This window comes from Microtus ochrogaster, linkage group LG2 (assembly GCF_000317375.1).
Source record: "Microtus ochrogaster isolate Prairie Vole_2 linkage group LG2, MicOch1.0, whole genome shotgun sequence".
In the NCBI taxonomy this organism is placed as follows: Eukaryota; Metazoa; Chordata; class Mammalia; order Rodentia; family Cricetidae; genus Microtus; species Microtus ochrogaster.
Genome location: NC_022028.1, coordinates 7,014,501 through 7,039,605, shown reverse-complemented (window position 1 = coordinate 7,039,605; position 25,105 = coordinate 7,014,501). Strand labels below are relative to the sequence as shown.

The 25,105-nt window shown below is 44.8% G+C and overlaps 1 protein-coding gene across 1 annotated transcript in view; it reads right to left on the bottom strand.

Annotated features, from left to right (window-relative positions):
- Nucleotides 1–25,105, bottom strand: part of Rcan2 (regulator of calcineurin 2) — a 233,312-nt gene that overhangs the window by 174,562 nt on the left and 33,645 nt on the right. Inside the window, exon 2 of the mRNA XM_005359806.3 lies at nt 23,030–23,256. Coding sequence (XP_005359863.1) covers nt 23,030–23,254 — 225 coding nt within the window. The 5' untranslated portion in view covers nt 23,255–23,256. The remainder of the gene's footprint in view (nt 1–23,029; nt 23,257–25,105) is intronic.

The following is a 25,105-nucleotide window of genomic DNA, read 5'->3' as shown; positions in this document are numbered from 1 at the left end:
ACTGAAGCTTTATAGAAGATCCATGAGACCCCTCCTGAAATCCCTATAAGCAGCACAGCAGAAACCAAGTTACACTAAAGAGACACTTGTGTCTCGGTCTGGCTATCAGAGTGTTGAAACAACAGTTCCCAGTAATGGGGAGCTTCCCTGGGAGTCTCATGCTGGAGAGGGAAGGGCACCAGATCAGCCATGGGGACAATGTGTCTTCTGGAGGGGGTTCCACACAGGTCTAAGTCCTTGTCAGACTTGAATCCAGACAAGGAGACTCCGCCTCACTGAATGGCCTCGCTGTGCACTTTCTTGGTTCTCTATTTTAACTTTGACTTCACTTCAGGGCGCCAAAGACAGATGAGGGATTCACCTCACCACTTGGTCCATCTTCCCAATGTGGCCAGGTTGAATTAGTCCCCTTTTCCTGCCTTCCTCTTGTTGTAGTATGAGCGGCGGGGCTGCGTCCCTGACACCCGGCCGCCTGCACGGCTAGCTCTATACCCGAAATAATTACACGGAAACTGTATTCTTTTAAACACTGCTTGGCCCATTATATCTAGCCTCTTCTCGGCTAACTCTCGCACCTGGACTAGCCCATTTCTAATAATGTGTGTAGCACCCCAAGGTGTGCTTACCGGGAAGATTCTAGCCTACATCCATCCTGGGTCGGAGCTAAATCGCATCTGCCTGGGAGAGGGGCGCATGGCCTCTGCCTGAGGCGTTTTACCTCACTTCCTCTTCCTCCCAGCATTCTGTTCTGTTTACTCCTCCCACCTATGTTTTAACCTATGAGGCCAAGCAGTTTCTTTATTACTTAACCAATGACCTTCCTCTATCATCCTCTATTGATTAGTATTATGAAATTGACTTAATGAGGATGGGTGACTGGACCTGGCTTGGGGCACACCCTGTGACCCTAAGTTCAATAACATAGCTAATAAGATGACATCCTGGATTAGATAGAGGGAAACACCCAGGACACTCCTCTTAGTTATCAATGAGGCTGTAAACCCTGGCAACATCTGGGAATATTTTTGGTTATTCTAAGTAGAAACAGAGTCACCACGGCACCTGAGCATGGAGGACAAGGCTGGTACTAAACATCCTACAGGCAGAGGGAAGGCCCATACAAGCTAAGCATCTTATAGAGCATGCAGAGCTCCACACCCACGAGCCTCAGAGCTAAATGTCAGGAGTTCCAGAGCACGAGCTGGAGCTGCGAGAGGTTCCAGGCGTCCCATATTAGGTCTGTTCCTGGCAGCAGTGTTCCAAAGCATTATTTTTTAATGAGGACATTTTTATACATTAATAGATCAAAATATGCTTACACTCTGTGCTAAATGATAATTAGTGAAACACAAATAAGAACCTGTGCCAGAAGAGATTTGAAAATGTTACCATGGCCTGGATTTGCTGACATTATGTCCACACGGACTACCTAGGATTCTCGGGATAGTGACTTCATACATGAGAGATTGAGTTCAGTGGGGAAAGGTACTTGTCACTAAGCCCTGTGTCCTGAGTTCAATCCCTGGGATCCATGACGTAGATGGAGAGAATGGATACCCACAAATCATCCTCTGATCCCCACAGGTGATCGGTAGATCTGTAGCACCTGCTCTCTCTCTCTCTCTCTCTCTCTCTCTCTCTCTCTCTCTCTCTCTCTGTCGCTCGCTCGCTCACTCGCTCGCTCCACTCTCCCCCAAACAGGAACAATTTCTAAAATCGCATCTTTACTCATATCAAACAATAGGAGTGTTGGAGTTCACACACAAATCCTCTTTACAATGCTTTTCTTCCAGAGAAAAGTCACTTTACACCCCCCTCCCCCCAATTTGGCTGAGCTGCTTATACCACCATTTTCCCTCAGGGGAAGGTGGTGAAAAGTGTTTGGGTTCAGTAAAGGAGCCTCTGATGGAGAACTCTTAAGTACTTAATAAACATGAAAAACTATGAGCAGGTTTCCCCACAGTTTGGCCTTCATCTGTTCTCTCTTTCTCATGTAAATAATAATGTTTCCGCCATCAATGGACCTATTTAAAGGACCAGTCACAAGGAACACATACTGACAGTTCACCATTAGCGAGATGAGACACCAGCAAAGGAGAATCTCCTGAATTTTGATTTCTGTTTTCTGAAATTAAAATCTAAAATGTCTTGAATTGCTCACAGTGAAGGTTTGGTTAACCAGTCTAGCTTTCTCCTAGAAATTGATGTAAAGGTAACTAGAATGAGACAGGAAGGCAAATCTCACATGCTTGTTCAGAAAACTTGAAAGGAAGCTGCTTCAGCTGTGGCAGGAGTAAACATGAAAAATAAAATACTGAGTGAAGAAGATACATGAAATGCCAAATGACGGAAGCTCGTCTCTAAAAGAAGTGTGTGTGTGTGTGTGTGTGTGTGTGTGTGTGTGTGTGTGTGTGTCACACACCACACCCATGCAGTACCCACAGAGACTGAAAGAGAGTTTTGGACCCCCTGAAGATGGAGTTACTGGCAGTTATACCCTGACCAGAAGTGGGCACTGGGAACCAAATCCAGGTTCTCTGCAAGAACAGCAAGTGTGAAAAATGCTTGTTTGTTTGTTTTATATCAAAGACAGCTAGCTTTTCAAGGGCCAATATTTTATAAATCTGCCCAACCTGTAAAGTTATTATGTTAATTTTTAAAATCTCTCCTCCCCTGTGGAACTTTCGATTATGCAAAGGCCCCACAGCAATCCCAGCACGTGATGGCCTGGGGAGGCTAATTCCTTCCTGGTTCCCTCCATTCCCTTGGTCGGTTTGTGTCATGCTGTTGCTTCTAACATTAGCGAGTTGTAAGAGACTACGAGGGCGGATCTCATCCCATGGGGCAAAGACACAGACACCACCTGAGTTAGAGTCAAAATCCAAAGAACTTTCTGCCGCAGTGTGCTTGCTGGCCCAGTTTGGGTTGGCACACAGTTTTTACAAGAAAGAAGTTGCCTTGCCAACCTACTCCCGCACTGCTAGCATGCTTCTTTCTGCAAAACCAAGATTGTTCTTCCTTTGTCCTCACTCTCTTAACCGCTGAGCCCTTCCCCGCCCCGGGAGTTCATCTTTTACACTACACATTCGCCATAAAGGAAAAAGACTTCTGAGGAGAGCTGGGGAAGGAGGACGCAGGACTGTCACTGTTTTGATGCCGTGAGGAAATACGGAGCTGTTTGAGATATTCTCTGAGGAAAAGGCAGAATAAAAAGGCAAAAAAAAAGTTCATAAAGATCTTAAAGATGAGAGCTTGTTATCCCAAGTCTCACTAAAGACCCCTGTAGCTGCAAAGCAGAAATTCTAGCACAATTAACAACATTTCCTGTCAAGGTTGCCGTCTTAGAGTTAATACTTTCGTAGATATTTTATGTTAAGATCAACATAACCCAGGCTTAAGAACTGAACGTATATGACCTTGGACAGGGCATTGCTCCTTTCCCCGGATATTACCCGAGACTCTCAAACAAAGCTGCTTACAGTAAAGATGACTTACCCTCCTCTATCATGTGGGCAAGACATTCTTCACCTGGTCCTTGGTAATCTTACCATGTGCCCCGTGAGCCAATAAGAAATCAACTCTCCAACCAAACATATGCCCACTGTGAAAAGGACAGCTGCACCCCTAGAGGAGGCCAGACCCCCCCCCTTGGGTATGCCTTACTTTCTTCAGAGCACCTCTTTGTCTCCTAATCCTCTGCATAAACTGATATGAAACCATCTTTAGAAAACTCCCAGCTCTGCCTCACTGTACCTGCTAGTCCTGAGAGTTTAGATGCAGAAGCAAGCCAGGAGTCTTGCTTAACAGGTTTGGCCCCAGTTAAGGTTCCTAAATCTCTGTGTGCTGAGAGTGGCAAACACTGACAAGGTAGAGCAAATGGGTTTCCTCTGGCCTGCTCCTTGTAGAACATTAGATTTCAAAGACAGACATCTGGTTTACCACCTCCCTCATCTCAGTTCAGGTGGTTCTCATCTGAAGGCCAGGGGATGCGCGATGGGAGTCTACCAGAACAGCAAGTTATAAGGAAAGCAAAGGATCCACAGGAGTCCCATGTTGCAAGGTGCAAAGGTCAGACTACTGGGAAGAGTTAGCATCATGGCTAGCCAACACATGACCACTATGATCAAGATCATGGGTTGTATTAGTATATCTGATGGCAACCCTATGACGTGTAACCCTATTAAAGACACTAATCTCTCACCTCAAAGAGAATAAGGCAGATTCTGGGGCTAAATATGTGTGACCATGGCAGGGCTGGGGAGTTGGTCCACTGGGAAGCACTTGCTTGCAGAATAAGCATGAGGGCTGGCTTACAGATCCATCACCCATGAACATATAGGATGAGTGTGGCTGACTACTTGTAATTCCAGTTCTCAGAAGGCAGAGAGAGGGTCCCTAGAGCAAGCTGAATAGCTAGACTAGTTGTATCAATGCATCAGTGAGCTCTGAGTTCCTGACAAACCATTAGGACTCCTCAAAAATTTCAAGAGTCCTGTAAAATACCTTAATCACATTTGGGCCATGCGTTAAAAAGACAATTAGAAAACCAACCTCACTCCCAAGCCATAGAGTTCCATTTCTGGGCAGGCTGCATCTTCAATTGTATTGCTCTGTCATCAAGTTCTAAGATGGTTTCATTCACAGTTTGCATGCTTATTTAGTTTAGCAGCCCATAATGCCGTTTGTTTGAGCTGTTTTTATTTTTATTTTAGTTATCTGGCATAAAATCCTGCATCATTATAAAAGGTGGAGGATGTATGTCAACCACTGGCCCGCCTGTATGCAGGATTACACACACATGTGTGTTCCTCCTGTGTACATGTATGCGCAGTACACACACATAAAAACACTCTGTTATAGCCTAACAGTTCATAAAGGTTTTATAGCTACAGAGAAAAAAAGACTCCCATATAAAGACATGTTTCCTATCCATTGATTGGAAACATAAGGTAGAGAGGTTAGAGCAAAGCAGAGAAGTCTGGGTTGGTAGAAGCTGGCAGTCTGTTAGTACAGTCCAAAAGAATTTACCTGAGAGTCGTGAGGGCATTAGGTCAAACCCAGAGGTGGCAACAAGTGCCTATTAGGGTGACTAAGTCTAAGATCATTTTATTCTGGACCTGCAAGATTCCAACTGTAAATCTCTGTCTCTGTCTGTCTCTGCCCCCCCCTCTCTCACACACACACACACACACACACACACACACACACACACACACACACGTCAATCAATCTTCTAGAATCTTTAAAATGTGGGGCATATCTTTTCAGTTCACAGGAAGTTAACGCTCAATGTTATTTTACATGAGCAGCAACTAAGATCTGGAGAAGTTAAGGAACTGCCTATGGTCACACAGTGAGTGAGAACTAGAACTGAGCTCTGAACTTGAACTCATATGTGTTAGAGCCCCTCCCTTAATGACTGTACAGCGTTTCCCTAGAGACAGAATGACCCCTGCTGGAAGGATTGAACTCTTGCTGATGCAAGGGCTGGAGAGGATGCTCAGTGGTTAAGACTGGGCGCTACCCTTGCAGAGGACCCAACTTCAGTTCCCTGCAACCAGGTTTGGCAGCTTACAACCTGTAGCTCCAGCCGCAGGGGATCCGATGGTCCTTTTAGGACCTCTGCAGGCACCCACACTTCAGACATGCACACACATGCAATTAGGAAAAAAGAGAAATAAAACCTTTAAAAAAAATCAATAATTAGAAGTAGAATCAAACATTCCAGGACAGGGGTGACTCAGAGCGCTACTCTGTCTTGCTGGAATGTTCTCATCCTCCTTCTAGCCACTCTGACGAGGTCATATGATGGCTCTTCTGCCACCTCACGACATGAAAGGGACGCTCTAATGTAATATCAAACAACTACCTCATTTGGTTCCAAGCAGCTGCCGTGGCTGGATAAGCTCTTGGCTGCCCTTGCAAACCATTCGGGCTCCTCGGGGCTCTCAAGTATCACACAAAATACATTGATCACATTTAGGGTGCGCACTGAACAGGCAACAGCGAAGCTGCCCTCCCCCTGAGCCACAGAGTTCCCGTTCTAGGCTGATGGATCTTCAGTTTTATTGCTCTGTCGTCCAAGTTCCAGCAGGGTTCAGGTTACAGTGTGCATGCTGATTTAGTTTAACAGCTTATGACGTCATGGATATGAGCTGTTTATTACTTTTCTGGCATACAATCCAACAGCATCACCCTCTACGTCACAGTCCTATCAAGAGGATCTAGAGTCGTTTAAACTACAAGACACCCAGCATGGAGCCATGCCTCAACAAATTTGTGAATTGATTAAAGTCACTAATTAAAGCTCCTAACACCAAGAGGTCTTGGAATGCAGACAGTCAGGAGCACTTAGAAGGGAGGGATCGTTACCTTGTTCTTTTTTTAAAGTTTATTTTATTTTCAATTGTGTCTAGATGTGTGAGTCTGTGTACATGAGTACGGGCACCTGTGCAGGACAAAGCCCTGGATCAAAGCCCTGGATCCCTCAGGAGTAGGCGTGACAGGCAGTTTTGGATTTGGATTTTTGGATCCAGATAGTTGTAGGTCACCTGTTGTGGGTGCCGGGAACCGAACTCAGGACCTCTGCCCTCGTGAGCAGTCATGATTCATGCTGTTCACAGCCATTAGTACGTGCGGCGAAGGACTGATCAGCGTTAAAAGGCAGCCCCTGATAAAGGCATCCTCTTGACCACAGAGAAAAGGAGACATTCTGCAGAGGGCTGGCTCTGGGATTGAAGAAGGCGAAGTGTTCCGACTGCAGAGTGGTGACAGGATCCTCACCGAGGTGACTTTCGGTAGAGTCCAGGCATAGAGGCTATTCTTGGAACAACCAAAAAAAGCATGGTGCTGCCTAAAAATACTGATGACTCAACCCCTAGAGGCTTCGGTGACGTCATGTTGTCAAAGAACACCCTTTTCTCCTCACAGGTTGCAGGTTTAAAATAAGCAAGCTCACAGCTCACCTTCTGAGGAGAGCAAAACCTCACAGCTGAGGAAGAAAGCGAGGGAGTGCAGGTCACTTACACAACGGGCCACCCTGCCTCCGTACTTTGGTCCAGTTGCTGGGAACTTGGAGATACTCAAAGTTAAAGGCAGTTGCATCCCCCTGACACCCTTGCTCCTCAGACATCCTCCTCAGAACAGGGCTTGGGAAGAAAGAAAAACAGTGTTGATTACAAACGAGGCCCTGGGAGGTCTCATCTGACCCCACCACAGCTAGCACAGTCCACTTATCAGATAGGCCCATTTGGAGACTATGATCCACATGCATGGTACTGCTTACAATGAGTGTTGCCAGCATTTTCTTCCGGGGGAGAGGCCAGGCAATGCTTACCCTCCATTTCCTAGTGATCCAATGACATGACAAGCCAAAGTAGGATTCTCTAAGGTTTACCTTGGGAACCAAAGAGTTTATTTGGCTTCTTTACAGAGTATGGGTGAGGGATCACTGACGGGCACATGGATGACCCCAAAGCAGCCATAGTAGGAAGTCTCTAGCAGGCATGGATTAAGGTGTCCTCATAGCCACACAGAGTTCTCTTCCCTAACCTTTCTAGCCTATATAATCTAACAATCCCCCATCACCCAAGGTCACATGCAATTAGGGCAAAATTGCCTACAAATACCTGGGAGATGTGGCCGGAATATCTGGTGAATGCCCAATGAGTCTGAACACCCCTACTCCTAGGAGGAATGTCAGCAACCAACAAGCCCAGCTGTGATCTATGATGAACTTTTTGCAAGCAGATAGGTGGACATAGAAAGAGAATGGTTGTTCTGCCTTGAAGACAGCCCTAAACAACAAGGAACAAAAACATAGCCAATGTTTCCAGCACAGTAGCAAGAGCAGCAGCCGCGGTTTTGGGGTGCTCCACTGCAACAAGACAGTAAGAACCACAAAGTGACATGACATGGGGAACTCAAGTCAGGAATGCAGGCATCTGATTGCACCACATCCACAGTCAAAAGCAATGAGAGAATGTGAGCATCGTTGCTTGCTTGCGAGGGGTGTGCTCAGCTAGCTTTCTCTACTCTTACACAGCCCAGGGCCTCAGAGCAGGGAATGGTGCCACCCACAGTGGACTGGCTTCCTACATTAACTAGCAATCAAGACAGTCCCCCACAGACAGACCCACAGGCCAGTCTGATCTAGATAACCCCTTATTCTGATGCTCTTCCAAGGTGCCTCTATGTTCTTCCAAGTTGACACTAAAACTAGCCAGCACAGTAGTGTATGGCCATCTCTACCCTTCCCTGGGCACTTACCCTGAATATGTTAGGATGCCTTGGGGAGCTTCCTAGGTACAGTTCAGGAACTGGTATAGCATAAGGGTAGATGTTGGTGCGTGTCTACTTTCCCTGGGTTGAAGCTTTTTTTTCTGCGAAGAGGAAGTCCACTCATTAGAGTCGTCCCCACCTCCAAGCTCGAGGAAACACACGAGGCACAGGAAGCTCACTAAGCTACAAAACTCATCAGGCCCCTCCCCAAGCTGATACAAGCAATAATTTCCTGCTGGAAGCGAGAAGATTTTCCCTTAAACCTGAGAGGGGGAACTGCGTGAGCAAAGTCAGGCAAGAGCTGCAGGGTGACGCTTTGATGAGCCATCACTCACTCTAAGATGGGTCTTTAGCCTTCAGCTGATGATTCGGTTGCCTTTGGGTCAGCCATGTTCCTGTAGGTAACCTTAATAAATTCATTATTTTACCATGGCAGACTTGGTTGGAATCATTTCTCTGATCTGTTGCCCAGCACCCTGTCTGGTATGAATAGACATTTGTTCTCATCTCTCCAAGAAATGTCAGTTGGTTAAAAAGCAGGGTCTTAATTAGCAGAGACCCTTGAATGGTTAAAGGACTTTAGACCATGGTAGAAGGTACTCCATCTCGGGAACACCCTGAGACCATGGAGGCCACATATTTGTCCTTGGGGCTTGCTGCTCTGTCCAGCAAGAAAGTGGTCAGACAGCCCAGACTGGATGCATGCCTCATCGGAAATGTGTAACAAGCGTTGTTTTAATGACCCCTCTGTGTCTGAGGTGACGTGCACAGCTGTTTCTTCTTCAGAAAGGTGACCTTGTCTCAGCAACGCTTCCCTTGTGCATCTCTGGAATTCCCCAAAGTCAGTCCACAGACTTCAAAGGAAAATTATTTCTGCTTTCCCGTAACCGATGCTCCTTACAGGGGTTCCACAAACTTTTTTTTTTAATTTTTTTTTAAGAAAAGTGATTTTGCTTAGGCTAGCCACCTACTCAAGTCACCAAATTTAACTCCAAATAACTTGCTGATTCCTACAAATTCAAATTTCTGCCCTTTACACAAACGCTCAAGACAAAAGCACTGCAAACAATATGTGCTCGCTCCTGGAGACACCAAAGAAAATACATTCTTTGAAAGGGATCATGGAAAAATAGCACGGTTAGTTTGTCAACCTGACACAACCTAGGGTTGTCTGGAATGAGGGAACCTCCACTGATAAAATGTCTTCATCAGACTGACCTGTAGGCAAGTTTGTGGGCATTCTCTTGATTAATGATTGATGTGGGACTGCCCAGCCCACTGCGGATGGTGCCACCCCTGGACAAGTGGTCCTGAGCTGTATTAGAAAGCAGGCTGAGCAAGCCCTGTGAGAAAGCAGTAAGCAGAGTTTCCTCTCGGCCTTTCCATCAGCTCTGCCTCCAGCCCTGAACACCTGCCCATCCTAGCTCCTTCAGTCACTGTAAGCTAGAACCTGAAAGAAGTCCTTTCCTTCCCATAGTGGTTTAGTCTGTATTTAATCACAGCCCCAGGGAAGCAGACCATGGTAGCGACTGTTCAGGACCAGCTCAGAGGGTGGTGATGAAAGCCAACCTCCACAGGGCGGAGAGCCTAGTGGTCAACAAGAGGTTGGACAGAACAGGGTGAATAACCTGCTAGGGTGCCCACCTTCGCTCACTCCTTGGAATCACATGGCAGACTCTGGGAGTAACGGGTCTGACACCCCCAGGTAGCTACTAACTGTCTCACACAGAGGGTCATCCCTTAGATATCTGAAGTGATTGGCTGAGGAGGCAAACTTCCTTCCCATCATATAACCCCTGTGACCTGGAACCCAGTCACATGGAAAATGTGTGTGTGTGTGCATGTATGTGTGCATGCATGTTTGTGCATGTGTGTGTGAATGTGTGTGCATGTGTGAATGTGCATGCATGTGTGAATGTGCATGCATACGTGTGTGTGCATACATGTATGTATGTGTGTGCTTGCATGTGCACATGTGCATTTTACAGGCACACATATGGGTGTAAGTGTGCAAGCCAGAGAAGAATGTTCCAGTGTTCTCTCCTTTTACTCGCTACCTTATTCCCTGTGAGATAGAGTCTCTTGGTGAAACTGGAGCCAGGTGGGCAGCCAGTAAATTTCGAGAATCCCCAGCTCTGCCCCCTCCCCCATAAGTCTGGGATTACAGGCACGTGGCACCCTCGATGTTGACACTGGTGCTGGGGATTCAAACTCAGGTCCCCATGCTTACATAACGAGCACTTGTGCCCACTCTGTCATCTCCCCAGTTTCCACAGGACACTAATCTTAACTGGTCAAAATGCAGTGCCAATGAAGAAACCAACCAAGCCAAGTCATCAAAGGCTGAAACTGCAGCTTTTCCCATAGGATCCTTTGACTCTAGACGGCTGGGGTTCAAGACAAATGGAGTCGTTGAGAGGGCAAACCGCCTATCCTCACATAGCCTACCCCTGGTAAGGTTCCCACAAACCTCTCACGCAACACTCATTAGATTTGAGCCCCGTTTAAGGTTGAAGTAACATGATTTGATATGGTGTGGCCACCAAGTCCACATGTGGATACATCCACTGATTCTGACAAAGCTGTGTTTTTTCCATAAAGATATATGGAATTGTTCTTTCGAACAAGTTACAACAAAAGAAAGCTTCTTTGTCTGTTATTCTAAAACGATGTTACCTATTAACTCAGATTATTTTTTCTCTATTCTACAGTGACATTTAGTGACACCTTAAAAATCTACCCCTAATGATATTTGTCAGCTGTTTTGCATGTTGCAAGATGAGTTTGGAAATACTCATTCAACAAATACGATAAAAGGTATGACGAATCTACTCTTTAACTATTTTACATTAGAGGTGTATGTAATTAGGCTAACCAAAAGAAATAAAACACCAGAACCAGTCATAATAAACAGCATTGCTGTGACTATTAATTCCTAATTTGAACTTCCTGGAAGCTGGTGAAAAAAAAAAAAAACATGTAAGTTACATAATCCTTCCAGCGAGAAAAATACCAGTTCTTTGAAGTGAACGGCAATTTCTCGGCACTAGCTTTTGTAAGGAAACATCACATTTTCGCTGGCAATGGATGACTCAGAAGTTAAGAGCACTTGCTCTTCCAGCACCTACATGATGGCTCACAACTGAGACCCCAGTTCTGCGGGATACGATATGCATGCACATGGTATACATACATGCATGTAGGCAAAATATTCACACATATAAAGTTAAATAAGTAATCCAACGAACACCACATGACCCCTGTATGGAGCAGAGTGGACAGCTGTGCCCTCGATAAATATGGAAACAGTTTGCATGTGGCAACGGCTGAGAGTCGGTGTCCTTAGAGCCCAAGGTTCTCATATGAACACACAACTGTATGGTCATGCCTCCAAGGGCCTGGTAGTCTTCTAGAGTCCATGGCACGTGAGCTGCCTGGCTTTGCATGTTTCTGAAAAAGTACCTATGCTTCTTAGAAAATTCCTTCCTTGTTTAAACCAAAAGGAGAGGACCACAGAGATTCGGGTGCTTGGGAGAATGAAGATCGGTCAAGGACACTAACGCTTACCACCAAGTCCATCTCTATGCTCTCTGCTCCACCCACCTCCCCTCGGTCACACTGCAAGTCCATGGGGGAGGTGGAGAGCTTGCACTAGAGGCCAAAGGCCAATCACTCTCCTTCTTATTTGAGGCAGGATCTCTCACTGAATGTGGAGCTCAGATTCAGCTAGGCTGGGATTCCTTATCTTTGTGCCTCCCTCACTTTGTCCCTATCCTTCACTCCACCCCTCTCACCCTGGATCCCATACCCCTGGGGTTCCAGGCATGAGGTGCCATAAGCAGCTTTATGTGGATGCTGTGAATCTGAGCTCAGGTTCTCATATGTGCACAGAAAGCACTTGACCCACTGGGCCACCTGCCGATCCCACTACAGAGAAGTGTTTCAGCCCCATTTTTGTGAAAGAGAACTAAGGATTCAGAGACAATGAGTTGACCGCGATGGCAAAGCTAGCATGAAGGGCAGACAGGCTTCTGGATCCAAAGCCCCATCTTGTCTCCTCTGTCTCCCATGAGGACACATCCTATCCAGAAAACCAAGACACAAAATAGTGATTGGTTTTCCTACAGTGCTCTGTCACTGGACCTTCCCAATGAACCAAAGAACTAGAGAACCCTGTAAGGCAGGACATTATTATGGATATATTATCTTTCGCTGTGGCTCAGCAAGTAATGTTGCTTGCCGCCAAGCCTAATGGTGCCAAACCTGAGTTTGGTGCCTAGGAATCTACAAGGGAGAAGGAGAGAGTCAACTCTCACAAATTGTCTTTGGACCTCCACATGCTCACTGTGACGCGCACACTCACAAGCTCACCTGCACACTCTAGTCTTTCCGTGCACAGTTCATATGACGGCAAGAGGCTTGACACTCAGTCCATTCATATAGAGCCATTCTATCTACTGAGCTGTCAGACTTGCAGGATGGCTACCTTGGTACGGTATTGTTCTTTCTGTTTATTTATTAGGGAGGTATGTTGAGACAGGGTCTCATATTTATCCTAGGATGATCGTGAACTCAGGGTAATTCACCAGCTTCAGCCCGCTCAGCAGAGTGTTATATACCTTAGTTAAAGATCCTGACTTTCTTCCTTTCTTTGATAATTTCTGGATGGGCTCAGGACTTCCAGTACCACAAAACGGAAACCAGAAAGAAGGAACCCAAGAAAGGCAGGAGGATCCACACCACCTTCAGCTACTGAGACCAAGGAAAAAGGAACAGCAAGGCTCAACCTTCCCCTCGGCTCCGTTTCTCATACCAGCAGTCTTCCAAAACCTGAATGCTGAACAATTCACCCATTCTGAGTCTCTTGCATACTTCTTAGAGTATCTTGGCCACAGAAAAGTAGAAAATGAAGTCAAATGTGCTCTCCTCTTGCTTCTTTTGTGTATTTCTCAGAATATCTTGGCCACAGAAAAGTAGAAGATGAAATAAGTGTGTCCTCCTTTTGCTAACTCAACTTGACCTTAACTCAGAATATCAGACACAAACCTAGAGGGCAGGGTCCACCTTTACCAGTCACCATCCCGATCCCAGGACGTTTACCCTCAGTTACTTCAGCCCATATGGGTGCCTTTTAAGGAGACAGTAGAGAAGTCCCAAAGTAGATCTTATAGAAACCATAAGAAGAGGATCGCAAATGCTGTCATTTTAAGAAACAAACAAAAGACTGTGATAATAAAGGGGTAAGGGTTCCAGGTCCTGTAACATCATCACAAGCTAAATGGAACACAGTGGCCATTTTCTAGTGTGCCCTTTCTATCCCGACTCTGTTGTCATCGGGTTTAGCTCTTTCCACCGCCACCATTATACGTGGGACATTTTCAGTAGATTGCCAGCCTTCTGAGCTCCAGGGGGTCACTCAGTACCACAGAGAAGCAAGATACTAAATATGCCTCTGGAAAATTCTAGTCACTTCCAGAAAGGTTAAGGTTGTAGGGAGGGTCCTGCAGCAGCTTTCGAATCTGCCCCACGCTGGGTCTCCCACCAGGCAGGTGCCCCTGAGTGATTAGCACTGACTCATTATGTTTCCCAAGCACCATCCAGAGGTGAAAGAAAATAGGACTCCATGCTGAGGACAATGGCACCCACTGTCCTGTCACAGTAAATGGTCTCAAAAATAACAAACCACTGTAAATAGATGTCACTCTTATCCACTAAAAAAACAAATACAAGGGAAAAGAATGAAGTCCTTAAGTATCCCTTGATATACCATGAGAAGTTTCGCTATCCATTGCTATTCTGTGAAGATAACACTTGGCTGTTAGGTCCCACTGCAGCCTCTATGGTTCACGTTGCTATTTTCCAGGCATGCTCAAGTCCCAGTAAATTATCTTAAGTAACCCTTTGCTACACATGCTTACCATGAGTTTTTCTCCCGGCCTTAAGTCACCTCTATAATGTGTTTTCTAGAACCTTCTGAACCACAAACTTTAGCTTCCATTGCTGCCTATGCACGCACTGCTGTTTTTCTGGAGGAATTTTTTGCAAACCTATGTGTTCAAGATACTCCTAGATTTTACTCAGATGGCGGCCTTCATGAGTCAGCCTCATCTAGAAATTTCAAACGCTTTATGAATACATGTTTAACATACAGCAGCTATTTGAGAGTGCCCTGTGGGACCTATACTTGTGACTCAGGCTTATTATGGTTGCATTTGGCTTGACTCTTGTTGCTGAATGGCCAAGTAGAGTCCAGTAGACTGCAGTCAGGCCAGCCCTGCTGCCCAAAGCTACAGGACCATCCGCTGAAGCAACTCAAACACACCCCAGCCCAGGCCAAGCTCCTCCTGTGAGTTCTTACTATAGTCATGTCCCCCTTAGCCCAGGCACCAAACCCATCCCATCAGTTGGCTGTGACCTGAAGACCCAAACTGAGCCCTTCTCAGAGCCTCAATCAACAACCTGTCCCTGGAGATTCAGGTTCTAGGCCATACCCCAATTACCAAGGTCACTTACTAGCTGACTGACCATGGCAAGAGAGCTTTTTAGAATCTCTGGGTGGGCTGCCTAGTGAAAGACTTCCTCAGATAAAGACTGGAGTTAAGTCTCAACTTCTTTGAATGCACAGATACCAACAGATGGCCACAGAACCAAGAAAAACAAAGTAAACATGATATCATCCCAGAAACAAAGTAAAGCATTAGTAACTGAACCAACAGAAAGGAAGACATATGGACTGCCTGACAAAGAATTCAGAGTATTTTTTTTTAAAAGAAAGTTCAGAGAAATTCAAGAGAATTCAGGAAAACAACTCAACAAATAGGTTTAAAGAAAACACTATAAAAGGCCAGTAGGTACTGAAAAGTGGGTCAATCAAACCAGAGTGAATAACTATAACTATGTATGTACCTTATTGTAGCACCAATCATATAAAGGGAATGTGCACAAATTTGAAGTGAGATAAATTGTGACATCTCGGGAAAATGAAAATTAAAACCACAAGGAAATAGTACCCCAGGTCTCTTAGGATGGCTACTATCAAAAACAGAAAACAGCCAGGCATGGTGGCATGTCAACGCAATCCCTACACTCTGGAGGCCTGTGACCAAAGGATTGTGAGTTCAAGGCTAGCCTGAGCTACATAGTGAGGCTTTGTCTCGAAAAACAAAAAAAGCTAGATCATGGCCATTGTTGGGGAGTATATAAGAAGGAATTGGATCCCCTGGAACTGGAGTTGTAGGTGGTTGTGAGCCACCAACTGCTGGAAATCAAACTCAGGTCTTCTGGAAGAGCAACACATGCTCTAAGGTGTTGAACCACCTCTCTAGCTTCCAGAAGACATATTTCTAAAGGTAAAAAATAAATACACAAGCATATGTCAGTTGGCTTGATTTATCAAGTTCACAATGCAGAAATATTTCAAACTATTACATTATACAGGGCAAGTGTTTAATTTTTATTTGCCATTTAAAATACATCTTCTGAAAGCAAAATGAAAAATAGACATGAGCATCTTATGGGAAAAATGCATTGGCTTTCTCAGTGTGATGCCAGTTAGGAGTCCCACAGTGAGCTCATTTGTGCTCTTGAGTAAAGTAAATCCATCTTTAAAAATATTTTTATGTATATGTGTATGTGTGCCACATGTGTGTGGGTGCTAGCAAAGGCCAGGAAAGGGTGTCAGATTCCTTGAAGCTAGAGTTACAGATGGTTGTTGTGTGTGTGTGTCTGCAAACACCAGGCTCTACTGAGCTACAATCTTCATGAGGGAAAAAGAAAATCCGGTTCGGCACACCTCAGTCTCCGGTGTGGTATCAAACTTCTCAAGTCTGGCACTGAGCAGTTTATTTTAGGCACATTTACGTACAGTACAATTTGGGGAAAGGATTACTGGTATAACACAAGCCCATACTCACAATGAGGCATAATTTCACTGAAACTCTTCTCAAAAGTACATGTCACCTCTTCCACGAAGATGGGTCCTAGAGACAGGCTGCATGTGTTATCTTAAGGGCCGAGGGGAGAATCTGGTGTGGTCTTGGTCATACAGATGACACAGACATCACCTAGGCCATTAGCCACCTCCAGTTCTGGCTGTGGAGCTTGAGAAAAAGCAGATATGGCCAGGCCCTAGAGATAGCCCAGGGATCATGTGGGCAATGCCCTTTAGTCCCAGTCTTCTGATTGGAAAACAAGTCATGCATCTTCTTCCTTGAAAAGACAACCCTGTGTGTTTAACATTCCTGCTTTCCCTAAAGCTGTCTGTGAAAGCAGGAACCTTAGTGCTGCCAACATGTTGTGAGGTACCCTATGTGGGTGCTCGGAAATGAACACCTGTCCTCTGGAAGAGCAGCAAGTGCTCTCAACCACCAAGCCATCTCCCCAGATAGGTCTGCTAAGTTAATTTTTCTACCTTACAGCTCTACAGTCTACTGTCTGGAATCCTGGGCTTTGGTGTGTTTAGAATTCAAATCTAGGAATGTAGACTTTTAATAGCAGGCTACCCATTATGTAATGGCAGCCCCTTGAAATGGAAAACAAGACAGCCGCCAGAGAAAAACACAAATATTCACAGTGAAAGAGATTCACCTCAGCTCTGCTCAGCTTTAAACGAATTAGGTCAAATGAAGCTTGGTTTCAAAATGAGTTACAAAAAAAGCCTCAGGTTTTAGAGATTTCTCATAGTCTAGAGCTGCAGAAAGAGCTTGATAGACGACATCTCTACAGGAAATAATGCATCCCCATGCTGCCCTGAAAACTAGAGTGGACACTGCTCTCCCCTGTAGGGGCGAGGACCGCACTAAACAAGGCTGAGTCTTGGGGAGTTCTTGAGGCTGTCTTTATCATGGCTGTACAAGGTTCAGACATGTTTACTCAGAAAGCAATAACTCCTAGCAGTGAAGTGGATTGGACATGAAGTGACTCTCAATATCAGGATCTGGATTCCCAGAGTGCTTTGAGACGGTCTGTTTAGGAGAAGCCAAAAAACAAAGAGACATGAGACTGGAGAGATGGCTCAGTAGTTAGGAGTACACGTTGCTCGTGCATGACCCCATCCTGATCAGGTGGCTCACAGCAGCCTATAATTCCAGCTGCAGGTAATCTGGCTCCCTCTTCTGATCTTTAAGAGTACTGCACACACGTGTACATCATATCCCGAACACATTTCCATACATAATTTTAAAAATGTTTTAATTCAAATGAAAAGATGTAGAGATAGGCCTTCAAGATCATGCCTATGGAGCTTGAATTCATTTGAAATAATAATTGGTAGAAACAGAAATGCTTTTTATTAAAAAAAATGCACGAGATAATAAATACAGTTGAAAGTCTATTAAACGCCCTTTGAATCTGACAGCATCTCAGCTATTACTGGCTACTGCTTGTCAGCTTATCTTGAATTGATCTTTCCAAACAGGACGTAAATTAAAGCAGTTTGTGTGTATAGTGTTCCTCGTGGTATCACCACTGCCAACCACCACACCGCACTGGCAGGCAGTATAACTTAGTAAACATACTGTGTGCACGCTGGCGGGTGGCAGCCTGGGTCTCCATCCAGAACCAGTCACTGCTAGCTGGGACATCATGGCAAACTGTGTCCCCATGTCTTTGTCTGAAAATGAGGATAATGATGCTATCAACCTAGGTAGACTCGCGTATTCTACAAAGACCCCAAGTCCTAGCAGCCTCTTGATGGAGCCTTCTTGTGTTTGTTTAGTCTTGCTGCATTTTACGTTCATTATAAGTTGACTACAACCTTTCTCTTTTTCCGCTGTCATTGTCCCCACTCTCACACCCAAACTGCCTGAACAGGCACCAGAGAACACAATGCCAGTTTCCCCAGCCTGGTGAGAAGAGGATTCATCAGAGGCCCACATCAGTAATTAAACGCTCAGTGTAGAAATGACACATCAGTTCTACTTACACACCAGGCAAGACAGCCAAGAAAGCTCAAAGCTATGGAATCCTGCCACATGCCCAGGAAGTAGAATGTAGCAGGCTTTCTTTGGGCCACCAACCAGCTCCCAAATCAAGACATGGAGGCGTCTTACTAATTCTAAATGCTCAGCCTTATCTTATGCTAGTCCCACTAGCTTTTATAACTTACTTTAACTAGTTTCTCTTTTCTCTTCATCTACATCTTGCCTCAGGTCTGTTTACCTTTCTTTCATTCTCTCCTTACTTGGCATCTGTTGTGGCTCCTGGCTGCCTGGCAGACCCCCAATGTCTCCCTCTTTTTCCCCCTCATTCTCTCTCTTGTTTCCCCTCTTCTCCGGAACCTAGATTCCTCCTACTTGTTCTCTCTGCCCGCCAGCCCCTTCTATCCCTCTACTGCCTAGCTATTGGCCATTTAGCTTTTTATTCATTCTATCAGGTGCCTTAGACAAGCAAGGCAAAATAGCAACGCATCTTTACATAGTTAAATAAACGTAGCATAAACAAATGTAACACACCTTTACATAGTTAAAGTAATATTCCACAGCAGTAGAATATATTGGGATCCAGAAAAACCAACAAGGGTGGACCACACTAGAAGGGAATGGACTCTGGTAACTTTCAGGTGTTGATGCTTTGAAAGGTTCAGGTCTAAGTGGGTTTCACACAACAAATATTTATACTCCGGGCTGTATTTTGCAAACAGCAATCTGTATTTGTTGCTTTTGGTGCCAGTTTCCTCCAGCTCTGGCTATCCTTTGTGTCATATAAACAGAACACAACCATCTGGACCACAACAAGCCGTGCCGAAGTCTGCACCCACTCGTCGCCAAAACATCAAATCAAAACACGATCTTTCAGAATTCTGCCTGACTGAAAATTGGAGTACGTCAAAGCCCTCACAAAGCTGTTCAAAAAAAAATGTGCATCAAGTGTTAGAACAGAGATTTTTAAGAGGAAGGCAGAAATGTGCACAGACAGAATACTTAAGCAGACACAAACATGACCAGAACATGCCTGATAGCGTTACCTATGGGATGAGCAATTCAGTTCAGCATTTCCTGACTCTGCTTGAAAAGGACTGAGCCCCAGGAAAGGCATCTCAGACACGGGGGGAAAATGGAGAAGAGTCTGTTGGAAAGACTCATTCTGGAAAGGCAGCAGACGTTTTAGTTTTTCTACAGCTAAGAAACTTAAAATGAATACTTTACAGTAACTGCAAAAACAAGCTAAAATCAAAGACACCAATATCCAAACACCATGATTAGAAAAGAGATTATGGACAAATGAAAGCACCAGGCCATATGTGGTCACGTGTGTTACCACTGACCCACATGTACCACAGACATGAATGCTAAGCACCATCTCCCTGATAAAATTGCAGGCTACAAAACATCTTACCCAACACAATAAAAAAAATTGCCACCATCAGGCCTTGCTCACAGGCGAACACAGGAACCAATGATGCTTTCTGTTTCTTTTTTCTCAGCCTAAAATTACCTCCCACCCTAGCAGAATGCCTAAATTGTCCATCCTTTAGAAAAGGCGTCTTTGTGGCACAGGGCCATGAAATCTGGACTCTGTGGAAATAATATACTCGTGGGATAAGGTATTTATATTAAGATTATGGAAAACTGGGGGTTGGAAAGGTGACTTATGATGATTAAAAGCAAGTGTTGTTCTTCCAGCAGACCTGAGTTCAGTTCCCAGCATGGTGGGTCGCTCAGTGGCTCACAATTGCCTGTAACTCTAACTCCAAGAGTTTAATACTCTTTTAACTTCTTTAAGTACCTACAGGTATGTGGTATATATGTAGACAAGCAGGCACATATCCATACATAAAAACAAACATTTTAAATAAAAAGGATTAATGAAACACTGGAAGTCCCTATTAGTTTCCTGTTAGTGTGCAATAAATGTCAGTGATCAACAGAAGTTGACAGAGGTTTCAGCCCACAACCCATTGGCCAGATGCTTTGGGTCTATGTTGAGGCAGCACATCACGGTAGAACAGAATCAGTCACCTCATGGCTGGGATACAATGGACCTGGGTGCCACATGTACTTGAAGGAAAATCCCCCAAAAACCTAAAGAGCCACTGCTCTGTCCTGTCTCTTAAAGGTCCCACACCCTCTGCAGCACCACTCTGGGGAGTAAGCTTTTAATACATGGTCTTCTGAGGAATAGTTGGTATCCCAATACTAACTAAGCCACATGGAAGACTGAATATATCATAAGACTGAGTATACACATCAATAGTATTATATATAAATATGCATATTATATATGATATGTATGCATATATGCATATTTGACTAAAGCAAACCTGATTCTGTATCAGATTATTGAATACTGTAGAAATGTCCCACAATTGGTGGCTATAAGATGGTACCAAGATAGAAGACTTCCTGTCTAGTTGATAAGGTTAATGATGTAGCTACCGGCCAACTGTAAAATTCGCTTAGGCCAGAGAGATGGCTCAGCAGGTAAAGCACTTGCAGCCAAGCCTGGCAACCTGAGTTCAATAACTGAGACCCACATGCTGGAAGGAGAGAGCTGACTTCTGAAAGTAGTCCTCTGACCTCCACATGCACAAACACATAGACACACTAAATAAATAATGTATTTACTAAATTCATGTATGGATTTGATGCATGTATTATCAAAAATTCAGCTTCTTGACTACAAATGAGTTTCTCAGTCATGTGAAATTGGTTCCATCTTATAGTATCATACTTAGCAACATATCATCAAATTATTATAAAACTAAATACTGCCTCGCACTGTTACATGACGACTCTGAGGTAAATTGAAAATAGTTTGTAACCCATTTTCTAATCACAGTTTGGAAGATCCACATGGACATGGACACAGTTTTCCCATTAAATGCCCAATCCATGCCTTGATTCTTCAGGGTTCAAAATTAAATTCAGCCAATCAGCGGGTCTTGAATGGAACCTGTGCACCTCTGCTCTCTAGGTTAAAACATCCCAACCTGGAGGGAAGGTCCTTAAGACTCACGAAGTTCTAAAGGGAGAAGACAGAATCTCAGGAAACAACCAACACAGATTTCCCAGGAAATCCCTTAAACTTACTGGTTGCAGAAAGCTCCTCCCTCCCCAAGGTTATAGTCTACAGTGAGACTCTATCAAGCTGCCTGCAGTCATGAAACACTCCAGGGCTCTGGGTTTCCCGAGCTGCACCCATGCTGAGGTGGCTGTTAGTGCTCTTGCCTTTGAGTCCTTTCTGCCCTTACCCACGCTCCTTTAAGTCTCATAAAGACACAGGTCACCAAAATGCACCTATTACTCTGAGTCGGCATCAGTTCCCTGTCCGGGGTGGATTTGTTCACATCTCTCCAGGATACAAGAGCATTTCTTAAAAACCAGTGCCTTCCTCGGTACCTATTGTTTTCACGGACTCATAGTATCCAATCATGAAAGAATAAAAACCTCCACTAAATCTCCAAGAAAAATCCTTTCCACCATGTCACTTGGATCCATGGAAGGTACACGAAGAAAATGGAGAGCCTGATTTCATAATTCACGGCAAGTATATTTCAGAGCAAATAACTTACCCTGAATACATGATAATCTGCTTTGTAATCTGCTTTCCAATCCAGGAACAAAATCCCAGTGTCTTCACGGCATGTGCTACTTTCTTGCTTTAAATAGCCGGGTAATCATGGCCCTGAAGCTTCTAATCACAGATAATTCATTGCATTTCAAGCTATTTTCAGCCCACAGTTTCAATTGTTCAAGGCCAAAGCAATATTGCTACACAGTGTCTTTAAGTGGGTTGAAGTGCACCCCCCCCAACACACACACACACACACACACACACACACACACACTGATTTTCTCAGTGGCTCATTAAGAACAATCACAAAAATCAATAAAACTCAGAAACTAAACTTCTGATTAGCTGCACTCACTCTAAGGTGTCTGGACATTAGAACTAGAAGGAGCTAGCATCTACAAAACGGTAGTTAGAAAGTGTTCACATCTCACACAATGACACATATTTCAGTTTGCATAAAAGGGCATTTTCCCTTAGAACATACCAGTGGCTTATAACATGGTATAACAGTAAATATTCAGAACTCAGGGGCCACATCCCTGCAGGAAGGCTGGCCCATTCATCTATTTCATTTAAAGGACCTACAACCTGAAATGATCTTCAGAAGATCCCTAAGTGGAATATTTCCCATGAATTCCAGGAACAATTTCACTAACTCAAATTGGCTTCTTAAAATTAGAAATTTATGAAAATTTTTAAAAAAGTCAACCTTGGTCCATGCTGGTATCAATGCAGGAAGCTACCATTGTTGGTGAGCAGGAAAACACAGGTGGTAGCAACAACCACCAATGTACACACGAGCAGGAAAAAACCTCAAAAGGCCAGCTAGCGCTCCTTCTCTGGCCATCCTAGAACAGTCCTCACCTTGCAGAAGAGGAAGGGTTAAAACGACCTTGCACTGCTCTGAGGAAGCCCAATTACATTTTGGCAGAATAGGAGCTTAACCGTCTGCTTCCTAGCTTGCGAGTACCTCTTACAAGAGTCCGGATAGCACTTCCGGTATCTGGACCTACAAACCAGCGAGGACCGGATTTTGTCCCATACAACCTCAGCCACAACTTAGTCAGATAACCTCCACCTCCTTCGTTACCTTATACCAGCCAGTCTTTTCTGATCCTGATGACCAATGCCCAAAGTAGAGCCAAGTAAACACATCTATTAACTTCCAAAAGACCGACGCCGGAGAAGAAAGGAGGCCGTGGTCAAACCTCCTCGTGCTTGGGAGAGCATCTCTTACCTTGCTCTCCTCTTCTTCAAACACGGACTGGTGGACATTGCAGGCAAACAGTGAGTTGGGGAGATCATTGAAGTCAGTGATTGCTTGAAAGGCCTCTTCCGCAAAGCACTGAGTGACAGCCCAGTCTCTGTCTATGCAGCAGAGAAAGAAAAGTCCCCCATCTTCAGGGATGGATGCCTGCGGCCCCAGGCTCCTCATTCCGATGAAGTAGGATTCTCCCCTCATCCCTGAAAGGGCAAAGATAGATGTGAGTTGGAGGGAAACAAAAGCCTTAAAACTCTTATTTGAGAGTCCCCGTTCCGGAGGCTTGGCATTAAATTAACTCAAAGGGGCACTCCCTGTGACCACAGGCACTGTTGCTGTTACCTACTGGGTCCCAAGAGTTGTTGGAAAGGATTTGCTAGACGCGTGTATGCACACTTTCGTGTTCAGGCCAGACGTCACACTGGATGTCTCCTTTAGTGCTCTCTATATATATATATATATATTTGAGACAGGATCCTTTACTGACCCTGGAGGCTGATGATTCAGGAAAACTGGCTGGCCAATGAGCATCAGGGATCCGCCTGCTCCCAACCCCTCCCCCTAATCCTGGCTACAGATGTTTACCTCCACTCTTGCCTTTTTTCCCTGAGTGCTGGAAACCAAACTCAGGTCACTGTGCTTACAGAGCAAGCTCTGTCCCCAGTCCCCACATTAACACATATTTTTTAAATTCCCACAATGGCCCATGAGACTGGTATCAATACTGTTCCCATTTTATCAGTTAATTAACTTATATAAGGCTAATAGTAAATTGCCAGGCTAAGACTGAAAACCAGGAAGTCTGATACCAGAGTTCCCTTTCCTATGCCGGAAGGATGGAGCAGATCAAAACCGGTAGATGTCTATTCAAGGAAATACTGTTTTCTGCATCATACCCTGAGTCTTCATTACATCAACTCCATCATCTAACAGTTCATGCACAATGGCAGCATGTACACGTGTGAGCACACGTAGAGAAACACATATACATGCCGCATGCATCCCATTATAAGACCGGAAGGAGCTGTGAACCAGATCCAGATCTTAAAACATCAGTATTATCCAAACCAATGTATAAAATACAAATGTTCCTCCCAGCAACCACAAGAAAGTTCATCTCAATACTGCTTCCTGACCCCTTAGCGTCATCATTTTCATAACTGCAAAGTGTTACCCTATGTTAACACTGACATATAGTTCCATGGATTTGATCACTGTTCTCACATATCAGGGATGCCGTCTTTTTTTCTTCTTTTGTATGTTTATGCCCATAGTCTCTTCCACTCGAAGTTCAGTGAACAGCAGCCGGGAAGGAAGAAGCATTGGCCCACTGTTAGTTTGACTTGTTGTGATCCAGCTGCCCTCACTCCCCCTGACTGACAGTGGAACTTCCTTGTGGTCTGTAATTGACAAGGATGTTTGTGTTCTTTCTGGCCAGTGGAGTAAAGCTATAAAAGGTTGCTGGGCAAAATAAAAGTTGCTGTTCTTCCACCTGAAAAGAAGCCTCTGTGTCTCAATCCCGGCACACACACACACCCTCACCCCGCCAGTCTTGGCTATCCAGGCTGCGCTGGCTGCAGCATTGACTGACAGTTCTAACCTGGCTACTGAATCCCCTATGGTAAGTGCCCTTCTCTGGGCAGCACATCCTCTTAGAGTAAAGGAGAGAAAGTAGCTACTGCAGGCTCACTCTGCCTCCATGAGGTTTAGTGAGATACAAGTTGTGTGCATCTACTTCCTTTGAATCTGAAACACACTGTGGGATAAGGTAGCATTTGTAATGGTCATTTTTCCTAGAGACACACTGATGGGAATTTGGTAAGCAACATTTAATGGTAACACCATGTTATATATGAAATCTGAGACAGAAGTAAATTTCAGCCAATAGCTGCTGAAGTACGTTGCTGCGGGAGGACCTTCCGCTCCCTCAGCCAATAGTCTCTGGAGCAGGAGCCAGAACCAAGCACCAGAACCAAGAGAGCGAGCCTAGGCTTACTTGCCACTCTTTTTTAAAGATAAACAGACCACGCCCCAGTGGGCTGCTCCTGCAGC